This window comes from Passer montanus, unplaced genomic scaffold (genome assembly GCF_014805655.1).
Source record: "Passer montanus isolate IOZ18808 unplaced genomic scaffold, ASM1480565v1 scaffold46, whole genome shotgun sequence".
NCBI lineage: Eukaryota > Metazoa > Chordata > Aves > Passeriformes > Passeridae > Passer > Passer montanus.
In genome coordinates, this window is record NW_024369485.1 from 654,797 (window position 1) to 677,107 (window position 22,311).

The 22,311-nt window shown below is 36.5% G+C and overlaps 1 protein-coding gene across 2 annotated transcripts in view; it reads right to left on the reverse strand.

Annotated features, from left to right (window-relative positions):
• The window catches only part of NBAS (NBAS subunit of NRZ tethering complex), a 161,691-nt gene that overhangs the window by 113,840 nt on the left and 25,540 nt on the right, over positions 1 to 22,311 (reverse strand). For both annotated transcript variants that reach the window (XM_039721603.1, XM_039721601.1), the window contains exons 16-24: positions 21,988 to 22,113; positions 20,601 to 20,752; positions 19,701 to 19,835; positions 19,356 to 19,434; positions 18,572 to 18,673; positions 18,152 to 18,288; positions 2,913 to 2,996; positions 2,337 to 2,490; positions 846 to 1,031 (exon numbers count right to left, since the gene is read on the reverse strand). In XM_039721603.1, coding sequence (XP_039577537.1) covers positions 846 to 1,031; positions 2,337 to 2,490; positions 2,913 to 2,996; positions 18,152 to 18,288; positions 18,572 to 18,673; positions 19,356 to 19,434; positions 19,701 to 19,835; positions 20,601 to 20,752; positions 21,988 to 22,113 — 1,155 coding nt within the window. The remainder of the gene's footprint in view (positions 1 to 845; positions 1,032 to 2,336; positions 2,491 to 2,912; positions 2,997 to 18,151; positions 18,289 to 18,571; positions 18,674 to 19,355; positions 19,435 to 19,700; positions 19,836 to 20,600; positions 20,753 to 21,987; positions 22,114 to 22,311) is intronic.

Genomic DNA, 22,311 nt, shown 5'->3' on the forward strand with positions numbered 1-22,311 from the left:
CCCAAAGGCTTGGGGAAACTGAGCAGAACAGGAGGAAAGCCCATTACTTTAGGAAAGCCTGCCTTCCTCCTGCAGCTTCAGAATGAGTGAAAGACCATGCAAGCATGTCAGAGTAGCACTGCTTTCACTAATTTAGCAAGAATCAAGACAGAAAAACAAGCGATGAGTCAGGCTACATAAATGCGAAAACAAAAACAAAAAAAAAAGACCAACCCAACTTCCCCCCCCACAAAACAAACAAACAAACAGTTATATTTAATTTCTGAGTATTTTCCTATTTTCCTCTGGTGCTTTTGTGTTTTTCAACTCAATTTCAGATGCCTGTTCCATCTCTAGCTATTTTTCAACCCTCCCAAGAGGTCTTCTTCTATTCTGAAATTCCATGCTCAAGCTCAATACGGAGACAAAACCACACATCTGGTGCAGAGGCAAATATAAAAATTACTTGACATTATTTAAAGACACCAAAAGCATCCAAGGAACAAAATCCAAAGAACAAAAACGTTCCATGTTTTTGTATCTGCAGCATCATCAAGAGCTACAGCGAAGATCCTTAAAAAAAGGCCAATGAAAAGGCAGTTCACAGCTTTCCAAGTAAGATTTATTAGCATCAAATCCTCAGCCAGGGATAAAGTGGGTCTTTGAGAAAACTGAGCAAATTTAGCTTTTGTTGGAAAGAAAAAGAAATAAACCCTACCACAAAAAAAAAAAAAAAAAAAAAAACAAACAGTGAAAATGTAGAATTTTTACTGAATTAAAGATGGAGGTTCACCAGAAAAAGGAGTGTCTTTATATACATAGGATCCAGGGTAATATGAGTTACTTAATTTATTCAAAATACTTACATTCTTCATCAACAGTCTCAGCTTCTCAATGTCTTTCATCTCTAAAAGTTCCTTCAAAGTCAAAGTTCGATCACCATCAGTCTCATAAACCACTGTCTCAAGAGTGATCAGATTGTCACAAAGCACCTGCAGACCAGGAATGTTCCTCTCCATGCCAAGACGAACAAGGGACAGAGCACAGTCAACCTGAAAAATAATTTCAGTAACACTGCCATACAACTGTTCGCCAAACACCAACTTCAATCTGAGTCCTGTCTGTGCACCTATTTTATTCCCCTGTTGCTTAATAAGCAATTTGAAGTTCCTAAAAGTTTTTGTGGACTGCATATTCCTAAATGGATTGCCCTTCTCAGCTTTACGAAGACCACATAAAATATTTAATCTTAGGGGATGATATCATTATATGCTTTTAACCAAGATGCATTGTATAGATGCATGCAAATTAGAACATCAGTCCTTCTGGAGATCACACACAGCTCATCTCAGTACACTGAATATGAAGGATTGCTTTAAACTAAGACAATCAGGTAACTGACATGCAGTATGATTTTTCTAGCTGACCATGATTTAGATCACAAAAATCAATGACAGTCTTTCTCCAATGACTGAAACTACCTTTATATGAAAGGTTCTGTTTTGATTTCAAAGAACACAATATTGGCTGTAAATATTCAGCAAGGCAGACATAAGTCTTGAAGAGCAGAATGCAACTTAATTTATATGTTATATAATTTAATTGATCCTTGGAAGTTGCTTTCATTTCCCTTTCTACTGATTGGTTGTTAAGATCACAGGCAACTATGATTAAAAAGAGCCCTGGTGGAGTGCAGACTTGTGGAATAGAAGAGCTCAATAATCAGAACTAACCTTTTCATGCAGCTTAATTGGCTTGAGAAGCAATAAAATACCAGAGCACACGAGTGATGAACTCTGTTCTTATGTGCAATAGAGCTTCAAATACTTTTAACATATAAAGAAAATCAAGCAGAAATAAGCTGCATGGTAGTCCCACGGACACAAATTAAAACTGCCAGGAAGAAATCATGACAGTACCATTCACTGACATGACAGTAACACGTGGGACTGGCACCTATCAATATACACAACACAGCAGTGTGTGACAGGTCATAAAACACATTACCAACATGCTGTGCACAACCTTCCCTCCCTTAGTTACAAACATTAAATGCAATGGTAAACACTTTTCATGGATTACAAAAGACCTACTGTCTGCTATGGTAAACCAAATTAAACAGAATCTAGTGCCTTCCTTATTTAATTCTATGGATTAATTATTTGGCTGAGTAAACTTCAGAGCAAGCCTAAGTACATTGCAGAAGAAAAAAAAAAGTACTTCAAAAGCCATAATGAAGTTGAGACAGAGTGTACATTACTGAGGGAAAAGTGTCCTATTAATATTAATTAAGACTGTTAAGGATTCTGTTGAAGAAGGCTGCTCAGCCACCATCATTTCCACACTGCTATTCTCACCTGCATTGCATATTCTTCAATTTCCTGTGCTCTGCGCAAATACCAATCTGTGACGAGATCTACAGAAAGGTCAGTAGTCCTGTACTTCAGTAACTCAGGTTGTTTTTCATACAGAAACTGGCCTTCATCTTGCAAAGTTGGTTCAATAACCATCCTTTAAAAAAAATAAGTATATGTTTAAGTATATATTTATTTACCTATATTTTTTTAACATCAGTCTTTTTCCTAAAACTTCTGAAAGAAAATTATACAATCAACCTACCACAGTGAGTGTTAGTTTTTGTCAGCAAAGGAACTACTAAAAGATTCTGAACAGGAGAGAGATCATGAAAGAGAGAATCCTCTGTACTGAACTAGTAAGAGATTTCAAACATGATCATATGAGAGAACGCTCTCTACTGAAGATCCAGATTTGCACAACCTCTGCTTTCCATTTGGCTCAGTCAGTGTCCCTAAGAAAGCTGAAAACACAAGTTAGCGTGTACAAAAACAGTAAGTGAGTCTTTCTGGGTCAATTCCCACATTTTAAGGATTAGTAAATAAATTCTTTATATTTTTGCTTTTATATGTAGTTACCTGCATTCTTGTTTTTCACACCAGTCTTCTTCACGATGTTTCTGCTCATTCCAAGGAAGAATTTTCAATGTCCCCTTCTTGTAGCTGGTATGACAAAAAAGAGAAGCTTTACATAATTTTATGTCTTTTTAATTTGATATGGCACTCAATTAATGGAATACAAAGCATACAGTGAATTCATAATAAGCATGTCAGTCAATTACAGTATCAATTATTTAAGATTCATTACTTCCTACTGCAGCTTTATAAGTGTGGTTTTCCCTGCATGTTATCCATACAAACCCATATTCTACCTATACCATTAAAGAGCAAATAAAAAATATTGATATAATTTCTTACTGACCTTGCTTTAAACAAAGGAAAAAACTCATTATATACTTTCAGAGTTTTTACCATTTCATACTAAGTATTGTGACTTCATATGCTGTCACAAGAGACTGAAATGAGTAAAAACCTATGATATTCACAACTTTAAAAAAAATAAAATAATTCAAATTTTAGCACAAATCTTCATACTGAAAATACAGAGTTTATGACTACAAGAATGAAACAATGAAACACCTTCTAAATGCTGAGACTGAAGGGGAAAAAAACCTCTTTAAGATGCAGGTTAAGAACATCATGGATAATTACTAGAATCATTAGTTATGGCTTGGTGTAGAAGACTATGCAGCATAAAACACTAGAAAACTATGTGTTTTATGTCAAGCTATGCAGAACATACACCAATGGGGAAGAGAAGAACTCTATAGGTTCTGGTACTTGTAGAAATAGGAAACAAACCATGTACAAAGTAGAGACATTAGAGATGCAGTATACTGAAACAATAAGCTATTTTAAATTTAATTCATTTTCTCCTGACCCTGAAAATAAACAGCAACAGCTATACTACATAGACAATCCCTTTTATAAACTAACAACTGACACAATCTTGTCATCCCTTGAAGAGCAGCACTGCAACTCAGTAGCTGAAAAATAAACAGAACTGCAACCAACAAATCAATTTCACAGTATAGGAAGAGTCAAAAAAATAAGCCAAAAATCAGTAACTCCATCTCATTCAGCAACAGCCATTAAACTCAGTGAACAAAGCAAGGCATGCCCATAAACTGCCCTGCCCCATACACATCTCACCCAGAACACTGGTCACTCTTTTCTTTCCCTCCTCTATGCATTAGCAAGCAATACCTTGTGTTTTAACACAGTCATTCCAACACTCCAAATTATACATGCTGTAGTAATCCAGTAAAATGGTAGAGACAGGTTTGCAGATTATAGAAGTCAAATAAATGAATGGGTGAGGATGGAAAACTGCTAATTCCTGGGCCAGAGCAACACCTGCTTTCAATTCAAATTCACCTGAACAAGATACTTTATGGCTGTCTTTATAATTTTGCACCATGCAGGAACATCATTAAAAAATAATTCACAAAGAAAACTCCAAACTAACATTTGTGGTATAAACAGGAATAAAGCCACTTTCTTATTTTTGAAAGATTCACCATAAGCCCATACATTTTGTGGATACAGGGTGCAGTAGTTGTTTAAATCTTAAATAACACAATTTACCAATAATTTAATGTTTAAAACTGACTTCATAAACTAAATCAGTACAGTCATATTTCAAATGTCACACCTGAGAATGTTATTATGGAAGGCCCAGTTTGTAGTGAAAAAATTCTCTTTATCAGCTGAGATGTCAAATACCAGAAAAGCTAAAGTGTGATTAATGCCTTCCAAAATATAAAATCAAGACAGTACAATCAGAACTTGATATTGCAATGATAATGCTCTCTTTTTTCTGTGTTTTATTTAACAGAAAAGAAAGCAGAACAAAATTTGTCTAAGACAATTTCGTATCTTAGCAAATTTTTTCCCATTTGCAGTAGGCTTAAGAAAACATTTCAAGGGAATGCTGGTTGGTTGGTTTGTTGGTTGGTTATTTTGTTTGGGGAAGCAGGGGGTGTGAAGGCAGGGAAAAGACTAGGGGTAAAATTAAACAGAAGTGGAAAGTTATAGACATAGCTGTAAAAGCATGGAAATTATAGAGGAAAATGCAGTTGCTCCTCACTGTATGGAATGAGTTCCCCCACACAATAAATGCCAAGAGGGTCTAAATGAAGACTGGAACAGAGTAGAGACACCATGGCCAGGCTCTGCTGAAATCCTTGCAGAGGAGGGAATTCAGCAGTACTTTTTAGCTGGTAAATCACAGAGCAGCTAAAACCCAAAGGAGATAAAAAAGATGTCCTGCTGTTGAATCATCAACTGTGACAAAAACACTCTACTTGGACTGGTGCATGTTCCCATCCCAACATTGTATCAGATACTATACCAACATTCCCTTCCTCCAAGACACCTCCAACCCTCACTGAAGAGGTATTAAAGTATATACTTTTATACTAATTTCCTCACTTAAATGTAAAGAAATAGTATAAAAGCAAGGAATGGGGAGAAGTCAGGAAAGACTCCATTGTAACTGGTGGGATCAGCTGATGGGCTAAACCTGTCGTCTCCCCCACAGGGATGTCCATTGGGTAAGAACCATGTTCTGTGCACACTGAATGAGAATTCGAGCTGACTTTTGTTAGGGAGTAGAGCTTGCTTATGTAATACATATTGTTTTGAATAAGTTTTTGCAGTCAGATACTATCACTAACAATTCTTGAACCTTAAACTGCCACAATTTTATTAATAAAGAGTGTTATTCCATAAACTGTAACCCTGAGTCCTTCAAGGGGACTGACAGCCACTGGCAGCAGGGAACTCACTTGAAAAAAGGTGTGCCCAGGAGTTTCTGTTTGGCACAGAACTGCCCTCCAACCTAGCACCACTACATGAAGAGTCCCCATAATGGGACACTGGCACACTGGTCTAGCATGAGAGTCTCAGACTAATCAAACATGAAGGCTTGAGGAGACTTCCTGTTTGTATGTGACAGGGGGCTTGTTTGCTTTTTCAGTTGGTTGGTTGTGTTTGGGATTTTTTTTGTATGCTGTTCTTTTGGGAGGAATTAGGAGGGTTTTTTTTAATATTAACACATTTTCTTAATGGGAAAAAAGGTGCTTTTATATAGCAAACACAGACGAGGGTTTCATTTCAGAAGCCGTTTCAAATCTCTGCAAAACTGTAGCAGAACTACTATGACAGAATAACATTAAGAGGTGTTTTTCAGGTAACAACTCTAATTTCACATTATAGATAGCTTTTTCCTCCAACATTAGCTTACACAGTAATGTCTTAACTATTATTCTGTCCCCAAAATTTGTAATGCACTTTGTTAATATTATTGGATGCAGTCGAATCCTACAGGCCCATTTGAGATTATTTCTTTATTAGTAAAACAATAAAATAGCAATTGCTTTTTTATAAACTACAGGGGCAGGAAGATATTCAGCTGTTGGCGAGGTCCAGCTGGCAATGGAAGCTCTAAAAGCAGCTGAGGGCCTGAGCAGTTTCAGAGGCTGATGAATCAGAAAGTGAACATGCACGAGTTCCTGCTGTTCCCTTAGTCCCACTCCTTCCCACAGCTCCACGAAGAACATCCCAAAGAGTACCAAGGAACCTGTAAAATAAGGTCTGATCCTCTCTGTCAGTTTCTCTCACTCACCTCTTGGCTGAGTGTCCACCCTGGAAGGCATTTAAAAGACATGGAGGTGTGGCACTTAAAGACATGGTTCAGAGGTGAACTTGGCAGTGTTAGGTTTTAAGCTGGACTTGATCTTAAGTCTTGACATAAACTATTCCATTTTTCTACTAAAGAGAACACAAACTGTGCCCCTACCCCTCTCTTTCAAAATCTGGCTTTTGCAAGAGTCTCTGATGCCTTTACCTGGTAGTAGAGCAATTACTTACACAATAAGTAAATAATTACAGCAAGACCCCTTAAGAAAATTGCAACACATATGAGTTACTGTACTTACTCTGAAAGCAAAGTCTTGTTCCCAGTAGTCACCTGCACTTTCATGACTCTCTTAAGTAAGAGCTTCCCACCTAAATAAATCTTCCTATCTAATCTCAGAAGCCCAGAACAAAATTTGGGGAAGTTTTCTTTGGTTTAGCTGTTCTTCCAGTGGTGGCTTTGGTTGTTATTCAGAGAAAGAAGTCATGCAAAATAGTAAGGAAAGAGGTGTACACGCATTTAATGGATATTTAAACTTCAACATTTTCCTCTTTAGACTAAAAAATTATTTTAAAATAAAATTACTACAAATAAACAAATACAGATGTTTAGAATGCAAATTCAAAACCACCCCTGCATGAATGAGATCTGAATGACACGGAACCAGGACATCTCAAAATGCACACACACAACCCTAATGCTAGAATCCCTCCACATGAGATTAGAAAGGAAAAAAAAAAAAACCCAAAACAAAAAAAGTTAAAAAGTTAAAGAAAACTCTAGTGACCCAAGCCTGTCCACTGCCAAACACCACAATGAACACATTCTTCATCATTTTGCTGTCACATCCAGCATACTTGCCATAGATGTGGTGAAATATAGTTCCAAATAAGTAATTTCTTTACAGCTTCAGTAGCACAAAAGGCTTACAACTAAATTTGGCAAAACTTGCATATTTTTAACTGCGTTATGTAACAATAAAAATTACATGTTTCTACCTCCATTTATTCATAACATAGTTGAGTTACTTTACTCACTCTGATATACAAGTATTAGAGACTAAAAAGTTTAATTTTTATGTAAGTCTTACTCGCCCCAGCCTGAAGTCAACAGTTCCTAGCAAATGCTTCTTTTTGCAGACATGCAATTACCCCATATCCCTAGCATTTTCAGAAAATAATTTGCATTTCCCTTTTCCCAGCTAAAAATGTATACTTTCTTCCCTATCCCTTTCTTCCCCTTCTCTGTAACACAAAAGCCACTTGGGTTTGCCCTTAAATTCCAACTGTTTCAAACATTTTTATAAACAGACTTTAAAATAGAATCCTTTCCAAATAGCAGAAGTCATGAACTACATACAGACTACATTAAAAATAACTTTTCTAACATCCCAAGTTTATAGTGTCAACTGAAGCTGAAGGTTTACTGCTTAAAAAAAGTAATAGCTAAGAAAGATCTCACTCAATTCAAGTTCCGAGGCTTTGCCCTCTCTGAAAGTTCTTTTCCTTCCCCCTTTCCCTGAAACTCCCAAATCCATTAAGGGACAAAGCAATGTGCAACTCTCTCTCTGGCTGCTTTCTCAAAAGAGTGCAATAAAAATAAAGGTGAAAAGTACAGAGACAAGCAATAGTTATGACTAGAGGCAAGAAGTGGATGACGTCCTTTTTCTAAATGCCAGCGCAGATTGAAGAATCCTACAGGAAAGAAACAATATGCCAAGACTGATACCATGTTGTTCATGTTATCATTTCATGTAAATAGGAAATGATATTTCACTGTACTTACTTGCTACAATACTGTAAATAATGATGAGACTGGGCCTCATTTGCAATAAACAGCAGATACTGTTTTACACAATAGGTAGCTAAGCTGTTAACTACCTGCTGCATGGCATAGAAGACAAACCATCCTGTACTTGGGTTCAAAAATGGAAAGAATTCCTGGAATAAAGTCTCATCAAAGTTTACTACATCTAGAAAATATCTAGTCGAGGATATTTGAGCCATATATTACAGATGTATGTTATTTCTCATTTGAGAAACTTCAGCTTGCAGTGTGCTTGCCTGTACCTATTTTCCTCTCCTGAAAACTGTTGGCCATTTGCCTTCTGGCCAAATCTACCATGACCAATATCATGTGTCAGCACAAGGTTTTGCAGGAGTGAACCCCACAGTTGTCCAGACACCTCAATTCCAGAAGTGCTAAAAGCATACTTCAGAAGTCTTTCATCAAAGCTTATTAACAACCTCTCCATGAAACACTACAGAGGAAAAGATTTTTCATTTCATGGGAAAGAATCATCATGCAGTGCAGTCTTGACTACAAAATGTCTACCTCTATCTTTTTTCCCTTCTCACAGCAGAAGAAGTTAAATATTTTAAGTCAGGCATATGGATAAGCCATGGAAAATACTTTTTAAAGTATTTTCTGCTCTGGCTCCATTTGCCTTTTTAAAAGTATTGAGGTTCACCACTGGAATAAGTTGAGAGGGGAATTTTAGATTTTTTAATTCTCACCAAGAGTCAAGCAGCATTCAGAAACTATATTCTCTAAATGCTTAAAGAAAACACCACCAATAAAGATACAGCTGCAAGATATTTAGATTTTTCCTAGTATAAATCAGCATTTATGCAAAGTCACTTTTAACAGGTAAGTTTCTTGGTGAGCTCAGAACACACACAAAAAACCCCTCGCAGAACCCACAGCACTCAGAGCTGACTCCTAACTCCATTCACCTTCTTAACAATATTAATAAAATATGTAACTTCCTCTTGCCCCCTACATGACTGTCCTTACTATCTTTCCTCATTCTGAAGAGCTAATAAAAACTCTTCCTATACAAGGACTGGAATAAACCAGTCTTGACACAAAGGATGAGACATCCCTGTACCTAAGCCTTCTATAAAGGCAAAGATGAGAATGCTGTATTTATCTCAACATTTATCACAAGGTTTGTTCTTAACTGATACTTATGCTTTAGCACAGGAACCCACAGCACTCAGAGCTGACTCCTAACTCCATTCACCTTCTTAACAATATTAATAAAATATGTAACTTCTTACTATCCTTAGTAAGATAGTCCTTACTATCTTTCCTCATTCTGAAGAGCTAATAAAAACTCTTCCTATACAAGGACTGGAATAAACCAGTCTTGACACAAAGGATGAGACATCCCTGTACCTAAGCCTTCTATAAAGGCAAAGATGAGAATGCTGTATTTATCTCAACATTTATCACAAGGTTTGTTCTTAACTGATACTTATGCTTTAGCACAGACTAATTTTTTTCCCCTTGGATTTCTATTCTCGGTAATTTCAATGACTCATGCAGAAACAGAGAGCAACAAAACACTGGAAAAGTAGTTGTTAAAATGGCAGCAAGTCAGTTGAAAAAGACTTCATGTGTCAAAATACCACTGCAGTCTGAAAATTCAAAAACATGCATACAGATGAGACAAAGAGGTACAGACATGAACACATATCTGAAGAGAGGCAGAACTCACATTTTTCTACAATGCTTGGTTTACAACACCTGTACATCAAATCCAGCTGAATGGGGGCACATCAGAACCTCCACACACGCCCTACACACCAGACAGAGATCTAGCAGGGCTGAAGTGTGAATTCAGCATGCACAGACAGCCTGCTGTATATCCACTGAACACTGGATCCAGAGCTCATTCTCCTTGTGCTACACAACTCTGCAGGTTTGTTCTTGTAACTGAAACCCCACAGAGGTCAGAGACACGTGCAGGTTAAACCTCCATTCCTATACACCTGGAATTCCACACATGGCTGCTGACAGATCACTGCAGTCACTCATGCAGGTGGCTTTCTTTCCCAACTAACAAAACTATCAGCTGTGTCATGCTGTAACTGTATGCAAATATTAGCATGGCTGGGAAGTATTTTTTATTTTTCCTAAGCCACTGCTTCTCCTCCACCTTTTAACCTTCTCTCTTTTCAATAGTAGAATAAATATGATTGGAATCCAGTAAAGTGACTGATTATGGTGGTATTCAACTCTGTTTCCTCAAAAAGAGCTGACTTTTCCCACACTGCTCTTTTCACTCTATTGTTTACGTTGGCTTGGCAATTCTTCCCATTCTTTTCTTTGACAAAAGAAGTCCATGCTATTGTAGTTTCTGTATCATACCAACTGCATTTATTGAAACCTGCAGATTATTTTCTCTCCAAGGACAGGCTTTCAAAAGAGGAAGGTCTAACTCAGTTTTAAGGTCATATTCCAATTCACTCCATTACCAATACCAACTGTGTGGGTTTGCATTTTTTTTTCCCCTTTTAAGCATTTCATACAACAGGACTGCCTCTAGGACTCTTCAAGTTGAAAATTCAGAATACATTTTCTTTTCTTTTTTTCCCTTGTAAACTCATCCACATAGAATGTGAAGTGCAATTTGCCCCAACACATTTATGAAACACTATATTTTTGGTGAAAGACATTGATGTTTTTAGAGGCAGGTTTGGGGCATTTTGGAAGTAGATTAATCTTTGCTGTCTTTTTTAATCATGTCTTCCTGTGTAAGAAAATAGTTAGAAACACTCATTTATTCCTCATTTGGAAGCCTGTGTGTTACATACATAAAATAACTAAAATATTCTTTTTCAACTTAATTTAGAAACTAATTTGTCCAAAGTCTGTATCTTCTCGGATAGCAATAGAGAAATCAATGCCACTTTCTGTTGCTCTGCAGTTCTTATGTCTCTAAAACAGTTTTGTTATGCCACAATTATTCCATAGTTGAGGATGAAATATAATGGAAATATCTGGATGATGCATACCAGATATACAGTCTCAAACAGCTGTGACATGTATTGCATTGTTCATATTGCATGAAAACATTCTTCTCTTTCATTATAGTATTTGAACAATGAACTAGTAAATGCAACTACAGAACTGATTATATGTAGTTCTAGGTTTCCAACTGCTCAATATACCAGGGGATACAGAAGTGGTGGGCAGAGAGAGAAGTGCTTCATTTTCCAGAAATATCCATAGGATGTGACAAATTGATCAAGACTGAAGTGCAGCTGCTGCCTAAAACATCCTGCATTTTGGGAAAGCTGATCTACATAAACCAGTGGAAAAGGTATCCCACAGCTTTTGGCTGCCACAGTTAGCTAAGCTCCAGAATCCCTGGTGTGCACACTGCAGTGACAGGTCTTCTGAAGCAGCTCTGCCACTATAGGAGAGAGTTATGACTGATTTCATATCAACAAATCAAGCTATGTTTTAACGATGTGGTTAACCTCTAATAAAATTTGGGGAGAGGGAAACTTTCTTCTCTCCTAAGCAACCTAGAATCAGAGGAGAGAGCTATGAGTGATTTCATATCAACAAATCAAGTTATGTTTTAATGATGTGGTTAACCTCTAATAAGATTGGGGAGAGGGAAACTTTCTTCTCTCCTAAGCAACCTAGAATGAATAACCTAAACACCAGAAAAGTCAGCTAACACCACACAAGTACAGTTCAGAAGCTCACTGCAGGCTTTTTCTTCATGTATACAATTAAAATTGTGAGGCAGTAGCCCATTTTGATTTTGTGAAAGCTATTTTAAAGACAAAGATGAACTCCAAGTAAGTCAGAAAAGTCAACTAACACCACACAAGTACAATTCAGAAGCTCACTGCAGGTTTTTTTTCGTGTATACTATTAAAATTGTGAGGCAATAGCCCATTTTGATTTTGTGAAAGCTATTTTAAAGACAAACATGAACTCCAAGTAAGATCAAAGCCGTCTGCCACCAAATCATGAAAATACTACTTCAGAAATGTACATTTATAAAGCATAATGAATGTTCCTGAGAGAAATTTTATTCTAAACTCTGTAAAAGAGCAATGAACAGACGAGACAATGGCAGCAGTATACCTCATTAGAAGATTGGACAAGGCAAGCCAAACTCCAGTTCAGGACTATGCAGGCAAAAGACACACATGGTAGGTGAAGTCAGGACAAGTCCAGCATTAACTAGCCAGAAATACAAAGGAAATCCTGTCAATGTTCTGTGGATAAACAGCACAGCCACAGTTCAACTCAAAAGCTACAGGAACTTAAGTGAAGGCTGCTCCTGGCCTGTCTGAAGCCTTCTCCATGCTGGACACACTCAGGTCTCTTAGCTAAATGACAGCTCAGCTCCAGCACAGCATGTTCTGCGCAACTTCCCTCCTTCCTCCCTGACAGTTCATGTTCTCCACATGAGAAGCCTGAAGCTCCCTCATGGCTTCAAGTTCTCATTCTCTTCTTCAAAAACTCCTCACAATCAACACCTATGGTACTTTTGCCAGTCTGCAGCAGCCTCCTGGCTATAAATGAGCTATTCATGTTGTTATCACAGATTGGCACAAAAGCAGCTTGCAGAAGAGCCTCTCTTCCTCCAAAGCACTGATTTTTACATGGACAAGAACCTTCCCTACACCTACCAGAAGTCAATCCAGACAAAAGTATGATTGTCATCATGACAAGTTAATCTTTCTCTCAAAACTTATTTTTTCTACTTCATAGTAGAAGGTAAGATCTGCTGTTTTTTTCCTACCAAATATATCCTTGAAATTAACTACATTTCTTCCTCTGAACTGTTTTTTTTCTTCCTGTTAGTGCAAAGATAAAAGACACGCATATTAAACACAGGCCCTTATTATTTTCACTGTAGCACTATACAAATGAATTCAAGCAAATTCAAAAAGGGAACTGACCATGAGATTAATTCTTTTAACGTGAACACCGCTGAATTACACTAAAAACAAAGGCAGTTTAGCTTCACAAGAAAAAAAATAATATGAAAAAGAGGTGACTATATATTAGACAGTTCCACAGACGTTCCACTATCAAACCTATTTATATGCACATATAAGGAAGGGAAGAGATGAAGCTCTAAGAGCTTTATTGAAACTGCAGTGCCACAGGCAATAACTAAAAACCTAGTTCAGGAGAAGATATCATTATGGAAAAGCAAAGTTAACTGCTTCTGAACTCTTAGTAGTGAGTACTTATTCATGGATGAAAGTCAACTACATGGAAATTTTGAGGTTTTAAAACCTTCACTAAGTTTTTAGGAGATACTTCCACATTCCCATCCCAGCTCATCAGGCAAACGGAGTTCATCCAGAACTCTCGAGTAAAAATTCACTTTATGTCACAACCCAACACCACTATTTGAGAAACTTAAGAAGCCAAAACACAGAAACATATAAAAAGTTGCTATCTTAGGGGGAAGATTTTTACTATAGCATAATATGCAATATAGCAGACTTATGGCTGCTGAGGGAAACATACATTTGAAGTTCCAGACTTCTGTGAGTTGAAAATGTGAGCAGTAATGCTACAATACAGCAGTTAAGCCAAGTACAAAGAATAAGAAACTTTAAAAAATAGAAAAATACTCTGGTTATGTATTTATAATGGCAGTAAAACACTGTTTTCCTAGATCACATTTGAAAACCTCAGGGCAACAGTCTTAACTATAGATTAAGAACAGTAGCTATAGCTATTAAAACAGATTAAAAAGAGCCATCAGCTGCTTTGAGCACCTAAACTTTTACCACCTTCATTCTAGTTGTCCTAACAGATGTTGTCTGTGCATCTGATGGATCTTTTAGAAGGAGCATGAATCCCAATAAGAGACAGCAGAGACACAGGAGCCATCAACATAAAAGAAGCTGAGAAATAATATGAAAAGAAGTAGGAAAACATTACAATCCAAATTCTGCAAAAACACATTACGTAGTAATGTCCGTCTATCACAATACCAATGTGAAGCCAATACCATTTACAGCCACCAATGTGTCTTAGTATTTCAGATTCCTTCTCAACTAGGGAGCTGTTGAGCTTACTTAAATCAAAGACTTGCAGGAGTCTTATGAATACATAAATTCCCTGCTTAGACACAGAACTCCTGAACTGTTCTGAGTAACCCCGAAAGAACCTAAGCTATAAAATATGTGCCAAAAATGAGAAACAAAAGAATATCTACCATTTGAGACTTTTTACAAGCAGATACAGGAAAAAAAATGTATGTATTTCCTAATAACTTGTCCCAAAGGGGGGGAAAAAAAATCTCCTTTTTTTTCTCCACTTGTTATGCCAGCTCTTCCTTGACTGACAAGACCTCAAATTTTTGTGACACTGCCCTTTAAATGCCATCCTAACGTAAATCACATGTTCAAGTACAACAAAAACACCTGCTTTATGCCTACAGAACGCTCTAACCAAAGGAGCCTTTCTTTCAGTAGATACTTAGAATTTACCACTGGCAGCTGAACTGGAGGACGCAGATGAACAGCTGTAACAGAAGCATTACAAAAACATTTCTTAGAGGTTAGGAAGTTCTTCATATATAGCACTTGAATGTGTATTCATGTTGGTGGGGGTGCACAGCAAGCAGCTGTTTCAGTGCTCTTACCCTGGCTGTAGCTGGGGATGCCTGTTTACCCACTTCACCTGTTCCATGCACCAACAAGGCAGCACCTACTACACAATCTCATGTGTTGCTTCTGCCAGATTGCCCAAGAGATGGAAGAACTAAGTGAGCATCGAGCAATGTAGTGAACTGCCACAGGGATAAGTGTCATCTCACAGAGCTCCAGCTGGGAATCAACTTGTTTGAAGTGTGCAATGTACACAGATACAATATGGTAAATTCAAAACAGAACTTCATCCTACACAGACACACAGAGCCATATATGAAGGCGTAGAAGACACCTCCACCAAAATAGTTTCTGATCAGCAGGGAGTCTGAGCTGCAGGAAACTGAGAAAGAAAGGCATCAACAAGGCATGAACAAGGTGCTGTTTAAGCAGGGCCACTGGATCAGGCTGCACTCTTGAATAGGCAATGCCATCATCTGATCTGTGTCAGTGGTCTCATCACGTGCACCAAATACCCTACTGAAATCTGCTGGTGCAGATATTGCAATCAAAAATTTTTAGAAAAAAAAACCAAGGATCTAAAAGAAATCACTAGAGAGCAGCCTTTTTTGCAACTGAAAGGAAAAAACCTCACTTCCTGAAGGATACACCCTATTTCCCAACTGCAACCGTGTGAAATTTCAAAAGGAAAACCAGACAGTCCTTTCCTGATTCAGAATCTATTTGCCTAAAGTCAAAGTTCATCAACAGAGATTGATTCACTCCTTGTCCTCAGACCCCTGAAATTACAAGCTACAGAAGGTTAGAAGACTAATGTGGTAATTAAAACACTGGGTTTATATTTTTACGAAATTTTTCTTTTCTTCAGAAGCATATTAGTTACAGTAACTACTTACAACTTTTTAATGTTCTGTGGGAATTAATAAATTGTATCATAATCTTGCTCAATCAGTTAATTTACAGAAACATACTGTCTTCTAATACAAAGAAAACGAGACAGCACACTTACTGAAATGACATTTCATAACAATGACAATCTATTCTACAGAATGTCAGTAATTTTACCATACTAACAAACTCCCTAAAAAACAACCAGCAGAGCTACAAGGACAATAAAGTCACAAAAAAATGAGTAAGAACTTCAATTCTCTTTGATTCACATGAAACAAGAATTGCCAGAAGTCTCCTTAAAATAGTAAGAAAATTTTACTTTATACAACTTAAATCTTTCATCAGTATATTAATCTCATTAATAGATATTGTCATCAGTACATATTTAATTACATTACTAAAATATTGGTTTAGGGAGTATATTTAGCATTATGTGAACAACCAGTTTTGCAACAGAGAGACAGTTTTAGAAAAAGGTTGTATCAAATATTCAGTGTATTTTTGGTTCTATAAGGATATGGTATTTGTGTCAATCTCATCCTCATTTTGTAGTTATCCAAAGACAAAAACTTCAAAAGACACACAGTATTGTCTGTTCTGCAGTGTGGGGGATAAAAAGGGCAGATCTGCACGTACCTGACCCTAGCACTGTAAAGTTCTGTCTGCTATGACAATAAAGATTCAAAATATACTTTCTTTTTTCAATAGCGGACAAAACTAAGTTCTTACCCCATAACTCCACATCTTTACTACTAGATCACTAGAGTGAAATGTTTTATTTTAGCTGTCATCTTGTCTCTTGGCACATAAGTCAGTTTTGTAAACGAACAAAGTAAAAAAAACACAAACAAAAAAAAAACAAAAACACCAAAACCAAGAACAAATAGCCCTTCAGAAACACAAGGACCCCATTTATGACCAACAATGGATCATAACCATATTTAATATGACCATTCTTCCCTATGTTTCACATTCTAAACCTTAAAAAAGAGAAAAATTGGAATATGTTTTACCAATTTTATAAACACTTCAATAATTTCTCTTCATGGTCCTAACTTTTACCTTAAAGAAAAGGATAAAACAAGTGTTTTAATACCTTAACTAAATCACTAAATGTGTTCCTAATACTACCAACGAATAAAAAGGGAACCATTAGCTATCATGAAATAAAGACTGTTCTTTCTCTTCAGGGACAACAAAACTGGTAAGTATTTTCAATTAGGAAAAGTTTCAGGGGAATAACTTGATGAATTGAAAAACCCTATTGTAAAAGGAGAATTGCCCAAATGGGACTGGCAAAACCTCGAAGTGAAAAGCTTAACTATAATTATGGAAGACTACAAAAAAAATTATATTAGTTCCTGCAAAAACTTCCCCTCTTAAGTAAGGCTTCAAAGTCCTATTATAAAATACCAAATAATGAAATCTGTTGAAGTGAAAAGCTTAACTATAATTATGTAAGACTACAAAAAAAATTGTATTAGTTCCTGCAAAAACTTCCCTCTTAAGTAAGGCTTCAAAGTCCTATTATAAAATACCAAATAATGAAATCTGTCCATCTTTTTGAGGACTGAACAATATGCTTCATGACTGAAGTGTTGAAAAGAAACACTCTAAAAGCAAAAAATTCTTCTAATTAATATACAGAACTTAATTATGATGTTCAAGGAAGACTGTCTTCTTGTTTAAGCAACCCCTTGTGTGAGGACACGAGGTTTGACTCTATTTTCATCAGAAGAGATGAAATTTACAGCAAAATAACCTTTTATCCTGAAATGAAATAGTAAGAAAATTGTATTTAAAGCTTTTCGTAATTCTACCTTACCAAGTTGAGCAAGAATCAGTACCAAGAAGATTAATGATTCTGAAGTGTCTGACTGCTTAAGTGTTAAATTACTTCACAAAACAAATCCAGAAAAATGTATTTGGTTCCAGGGACCTAAACATTTGTATTATTCATTTCCTAACACTGGCTGTTACCACAAACCAGTTAAAGACCCGCACTACACCTGTGAAAAACTGGGCAGTTTCAGGTCGGAAAAGTCCATGTTCCCTCTTAGGTATGTAACAGAGCAAAGAACCTTTAAGATCCCTACTTTCCTCTTAATGACCAAAAGGATGGCACAATGTAAAGCAGAAAGTGGCACAAAGTGTGTGTGCCACAAATGGCACAAAGTAAAGCAGAAAGTGATGACTGGTAAAGTCAAACCCACACAGACAAAACTGCTCTTTTGATTCCAGACAATAACCAATAGCAGACTGCCATACATGGAAACTAATTTATGTATTAAGCTAAAAACCTTCTCTCTCTGAGTTAGTATCTATTGATGCACCCTTACCAAGCTTCAGGTAACAGCAAAGCATACTCGTGTGGTGAAGTAGTCTCTGGGAAATTGGAGAGAATCGCCTGTCTGTGTGGAAGTAAAGCTGATCCATGGAAAGTGAACAAAATTTCCAGGGCTCTGACATTGCTTTCCTGAAGAACAGAACAGTAAGTTGCAGAGCTTAAGACTGATTTAGACTGAAACTGAGCAAGAAAGTTTAGGTCATACAACAAACAGTTCATTTTTAAATTTTCTTTAGCAACAAAAAAAACAAGGTCAGGGTCACAGCATTTATTTATTTAACATCAAACAAAGACACCACCTCTTAAATTTCCATTGAGATTCAACCCAGTTCAAAGGGAGAAGGAAAAAGCACTTGAGTGCAAAGAGCAATATCAAAACAACATTGGATTCTAGCAACATAAATATTAATACCCGAGCATAAGTTCTTGCTGAAAGTACAATATTCTGATTTCTGAACTTCTTAAAGAATTCTCCATCATAATGCTCAGTTGCATGAGGCCCTCCAAGGATTTCCTTAAAAAAAAAACAATAAAAGACTGCTTTTTATACACAGAAGACTTACAAAAGCATCAAAAAGTCCACACATCTTTTTATCCTGGAATGAGTAAGATGAGTAAGCATGCTGAAAAGTATGCTGGGTTTTTTGTTTCAGTATGAAAAAAACAGACGCATTTTTGGTTGATAAGCTAAGACAATTTTCTGCCTTATTTTAATTAAGGTTTAGACATAATTAATTACAGGGATATGGTAAAAGCCATAATGGGAGTGTGTGCATTGCCAACTGCAAACTTAAAAACTTAGTAAAACAGTTTGACATTCCAAAAACTTTCACTTTTGTCAGCTCATGGAAGAAAAAGGTTTGTTAGAGAACCTGCACAGAACTTGTCAATTTGGCTGACAGGGATATCACAGTAATCCTGGCTGAACTCTACATCCCATGCAGTTGCATAACTCAATTCCCTGCAGACACAGGATGTTCAAAGCAGGCTTTTGCCCAACTGCACCTCTCAAGATTAGAAACCATCCTTTTGAGACAGTGAAGCAGAAGAAATAGTCACTTGAACACCTTACTTCTCTCCAGATAGACTGTAGCCTTTCAACAAGGCCATAAACATTAATACCACAATAAATAATAAAAAAGGGTAAGATGATGTGATGCAGAAGTTGTGGGAATACCTGTGGTACACAAACTCACCTCATAGGTCTCAAGGCGATCAAGGTAAGTTAACAGCTTCAGCCTGCTGCGACAGAGCTCCTTCTGTTCCAGGGTCAGCCTGTGTTCAGAACAGGAATGTTCACATTTACCATTAATATTTTATGTCACGTGCATATGAAGACAAAGGTTACACATTGTAATGACTTTGTGCACTGAGATATATCAAGAAATTAAGTAAACCAATTTTGATAAAATATAATGCCAATTAAAATTTAAACCACTTTTCTAGTAGGAATTATATATGTAAGTAATTATGTTCTTGCAGCTGTGTAGTTATTACAGACTTATAATTCTGAATAAAACATGGCTTAACATTTCATTTACTTTGAGAAGTCTACTGATAATAGCAGTTCTTGACGCTTCTTGGCCTCCTTTTCCTTTCTAGTATCCATTTCTTCATCGGATGACAGAAGGTCTTCATAGGGAATTTCAATATCCACTTCTCCTGGTAAGATAAATCTGGAAGACAAAATCAACAATCTAAGCAATGAAGGGGAAAAAAATGAAATAATTTTTGAAGAGACATTAAAACAGCTGTTTGTCTATGTTTTGACTAAAAACCGGCACATTTATAGAAAAATACTGAATTTTTTTGTTTTAAACAAGGAGGGATTCTTCCCAAGCCAGTAAGAGACATCAACTCCTGTTTCCACTCCCTCCCTAAAACAACCCAAAACCAAACCTGATAGAAGTTTCTAAATTCCACAGCCAGCAGCTGGATTGGCGGCAGCTCTCCAACACACAATGGTAATAGAAGACTGCACAAAGAAAGAACAGCCTCTTTCTATTTCTATTTCAGTTTCACCAGAAATTGAACACTGAAGAGATTTGTCTCTACTGTGCCTTGCTTCTGCTTGATCAATACAATTAAGACATAACCAAAAACATTTGTAGGGTCAGTTGTAGCTTTCAGAAGCACAAGAGAAACAGATTCTCATAGTAAAATACTACATAATAAATTCCCTCTGATGAAGAAATTACAGGGCATGTACTTACAATGAACACTGTATTTTATATACATACAGAGATAAAATGTATAGGCACTTTATGGACATCTATAGGATAATCTGAGTCAAAGCATCAAAGAGCTTTCTTTATGTCCTGCAAAAGCTTATTAATATTTTCACTAGTGGTGGATCAGGAAAAAAAATACCAAATTACTATAAAATACTTTATACACCATTCTTTAAAAAGAAAAGAAAGAAAAAAATACTCTTCCCAAACCTGCCAGCATCTTCTCCTTTTCCTATGGCCACCAGAGCCTCCAAGTCTGTGCCTTTCAAGCCATACTGAAGCAGCTTCTTAGCAGCATCTGCATTTTCTGGAACTCTTTCCAAGCACTCATGAAGAACCCATGCACGTTTCTTGATTTTGCTCTGTCCAAGAACAAGAGCACAGACACAATGTTACATGGTCCAATCCAAAGCAATGGAATCAGAGATTACGGTAAAGTTTTCTTCCTCATGTATTTCTTCCACTTAAGAAAATGTCAAGCTCCCCTGGTGACTAACAACGCAAACCAACAATAGAGATGAGAACACAATCAACACAATTCCCTAGGAGGGGAATATATATGTGGCAGAAAAGGGCATGGAAATGAATTATTTAGAAGAACTTCCACAATAACTGGAACAGAAGTTATTATTTGTACTTTCTAATTAACATCACTCCTTTTTACACTAAATGAAATGTGATGGTTTGGGGGCAAAATACATAAACCAAGTGTATAAATTCCACAATAGCACTAGAGTAATTTTCAACACCATCCTCTTCACATGCCACTAAGATTCTGTGACAGAAAAGGCACCAGAATTACAAAATGTATTTGCCTTATCTGCTGATCTTTGGTTGACATTACAGATCACATACAGAATGACTAGATTTTGATTTAGTCAATATCTGACTTGAAAAAAAGAAAACCCAGAATACACTTCTCTTGATATACTACTATATATACACTAATATACCTATATTACTAAACTATACTCTTTCTACTATTCTAATACTAAACTATATATTACTATACTATAGTAATAGTACATTTCTATTACTAATAGTTTGCCACAACCATGAGGTTGTACAACTTCAACACCATTTTTCTGCTGAGTTAGAAGGCTTTCTTCCAAGCCAAAAAAACCCATGTTGAATTCTACTGAAAAGCTCAGTTACAGTTTGCAGAACTCACTGTAAATTTTTTTATTCAAACTTTGTGATACAGCTACTGATACCAACTGCATCTTCCTAATTTATTTTCTATAATACCTTGAAGTTTAAACTGTTGATATTTCCAATTATTATTCTTCATTTTCCAGGCAATAATGTACTGCTGCATGTGGGGGAAGAGATTACACACAGGAAGTGTGTTGCTATTAACAGAAGATAGAAGACATTCCAAAAGACTTTCATTAACTGCCAAGGTTTCTAGATCAGGCCTTCAGTTAAACTGCTCTCTTACACATGACATGAAATGGAATTTTCAGAACAATTCTTCAAACTGCCACCAATTTACATTGCATAAATCAGAACACAATTGAAAATTCCATTTCCGTAAAGATAACACTGACAGTCTGATAAGAAAGCCTAAAAAAAAAAATCACAAAACACAACGCACCAAGTAGTCTTGAATTGAAGCAACATTAACAGCTGACTTCCTCCACTGTCTTTGGTATACAAGATCAGAGTCAAGGCCATACGTTTGAGCTAAAGACAAAGCTTCCCCATATTCTTCATTATCAATCTAAAAAGCAAACACATGACAATGAAAGTCATCTGATTTTCCATACTGAACAATGACTTGTTTGTTAATTCTGTGTGTTGATAGAGGCAGAGGGATAATTACTGTGGGTATGCAAAAGCAAGTAGGAAAGATAGTGGTTCAGGATACAGATAAGACTCAGATCTGATGGACACCTCTGGAAAAATCAAAGATTTTTCC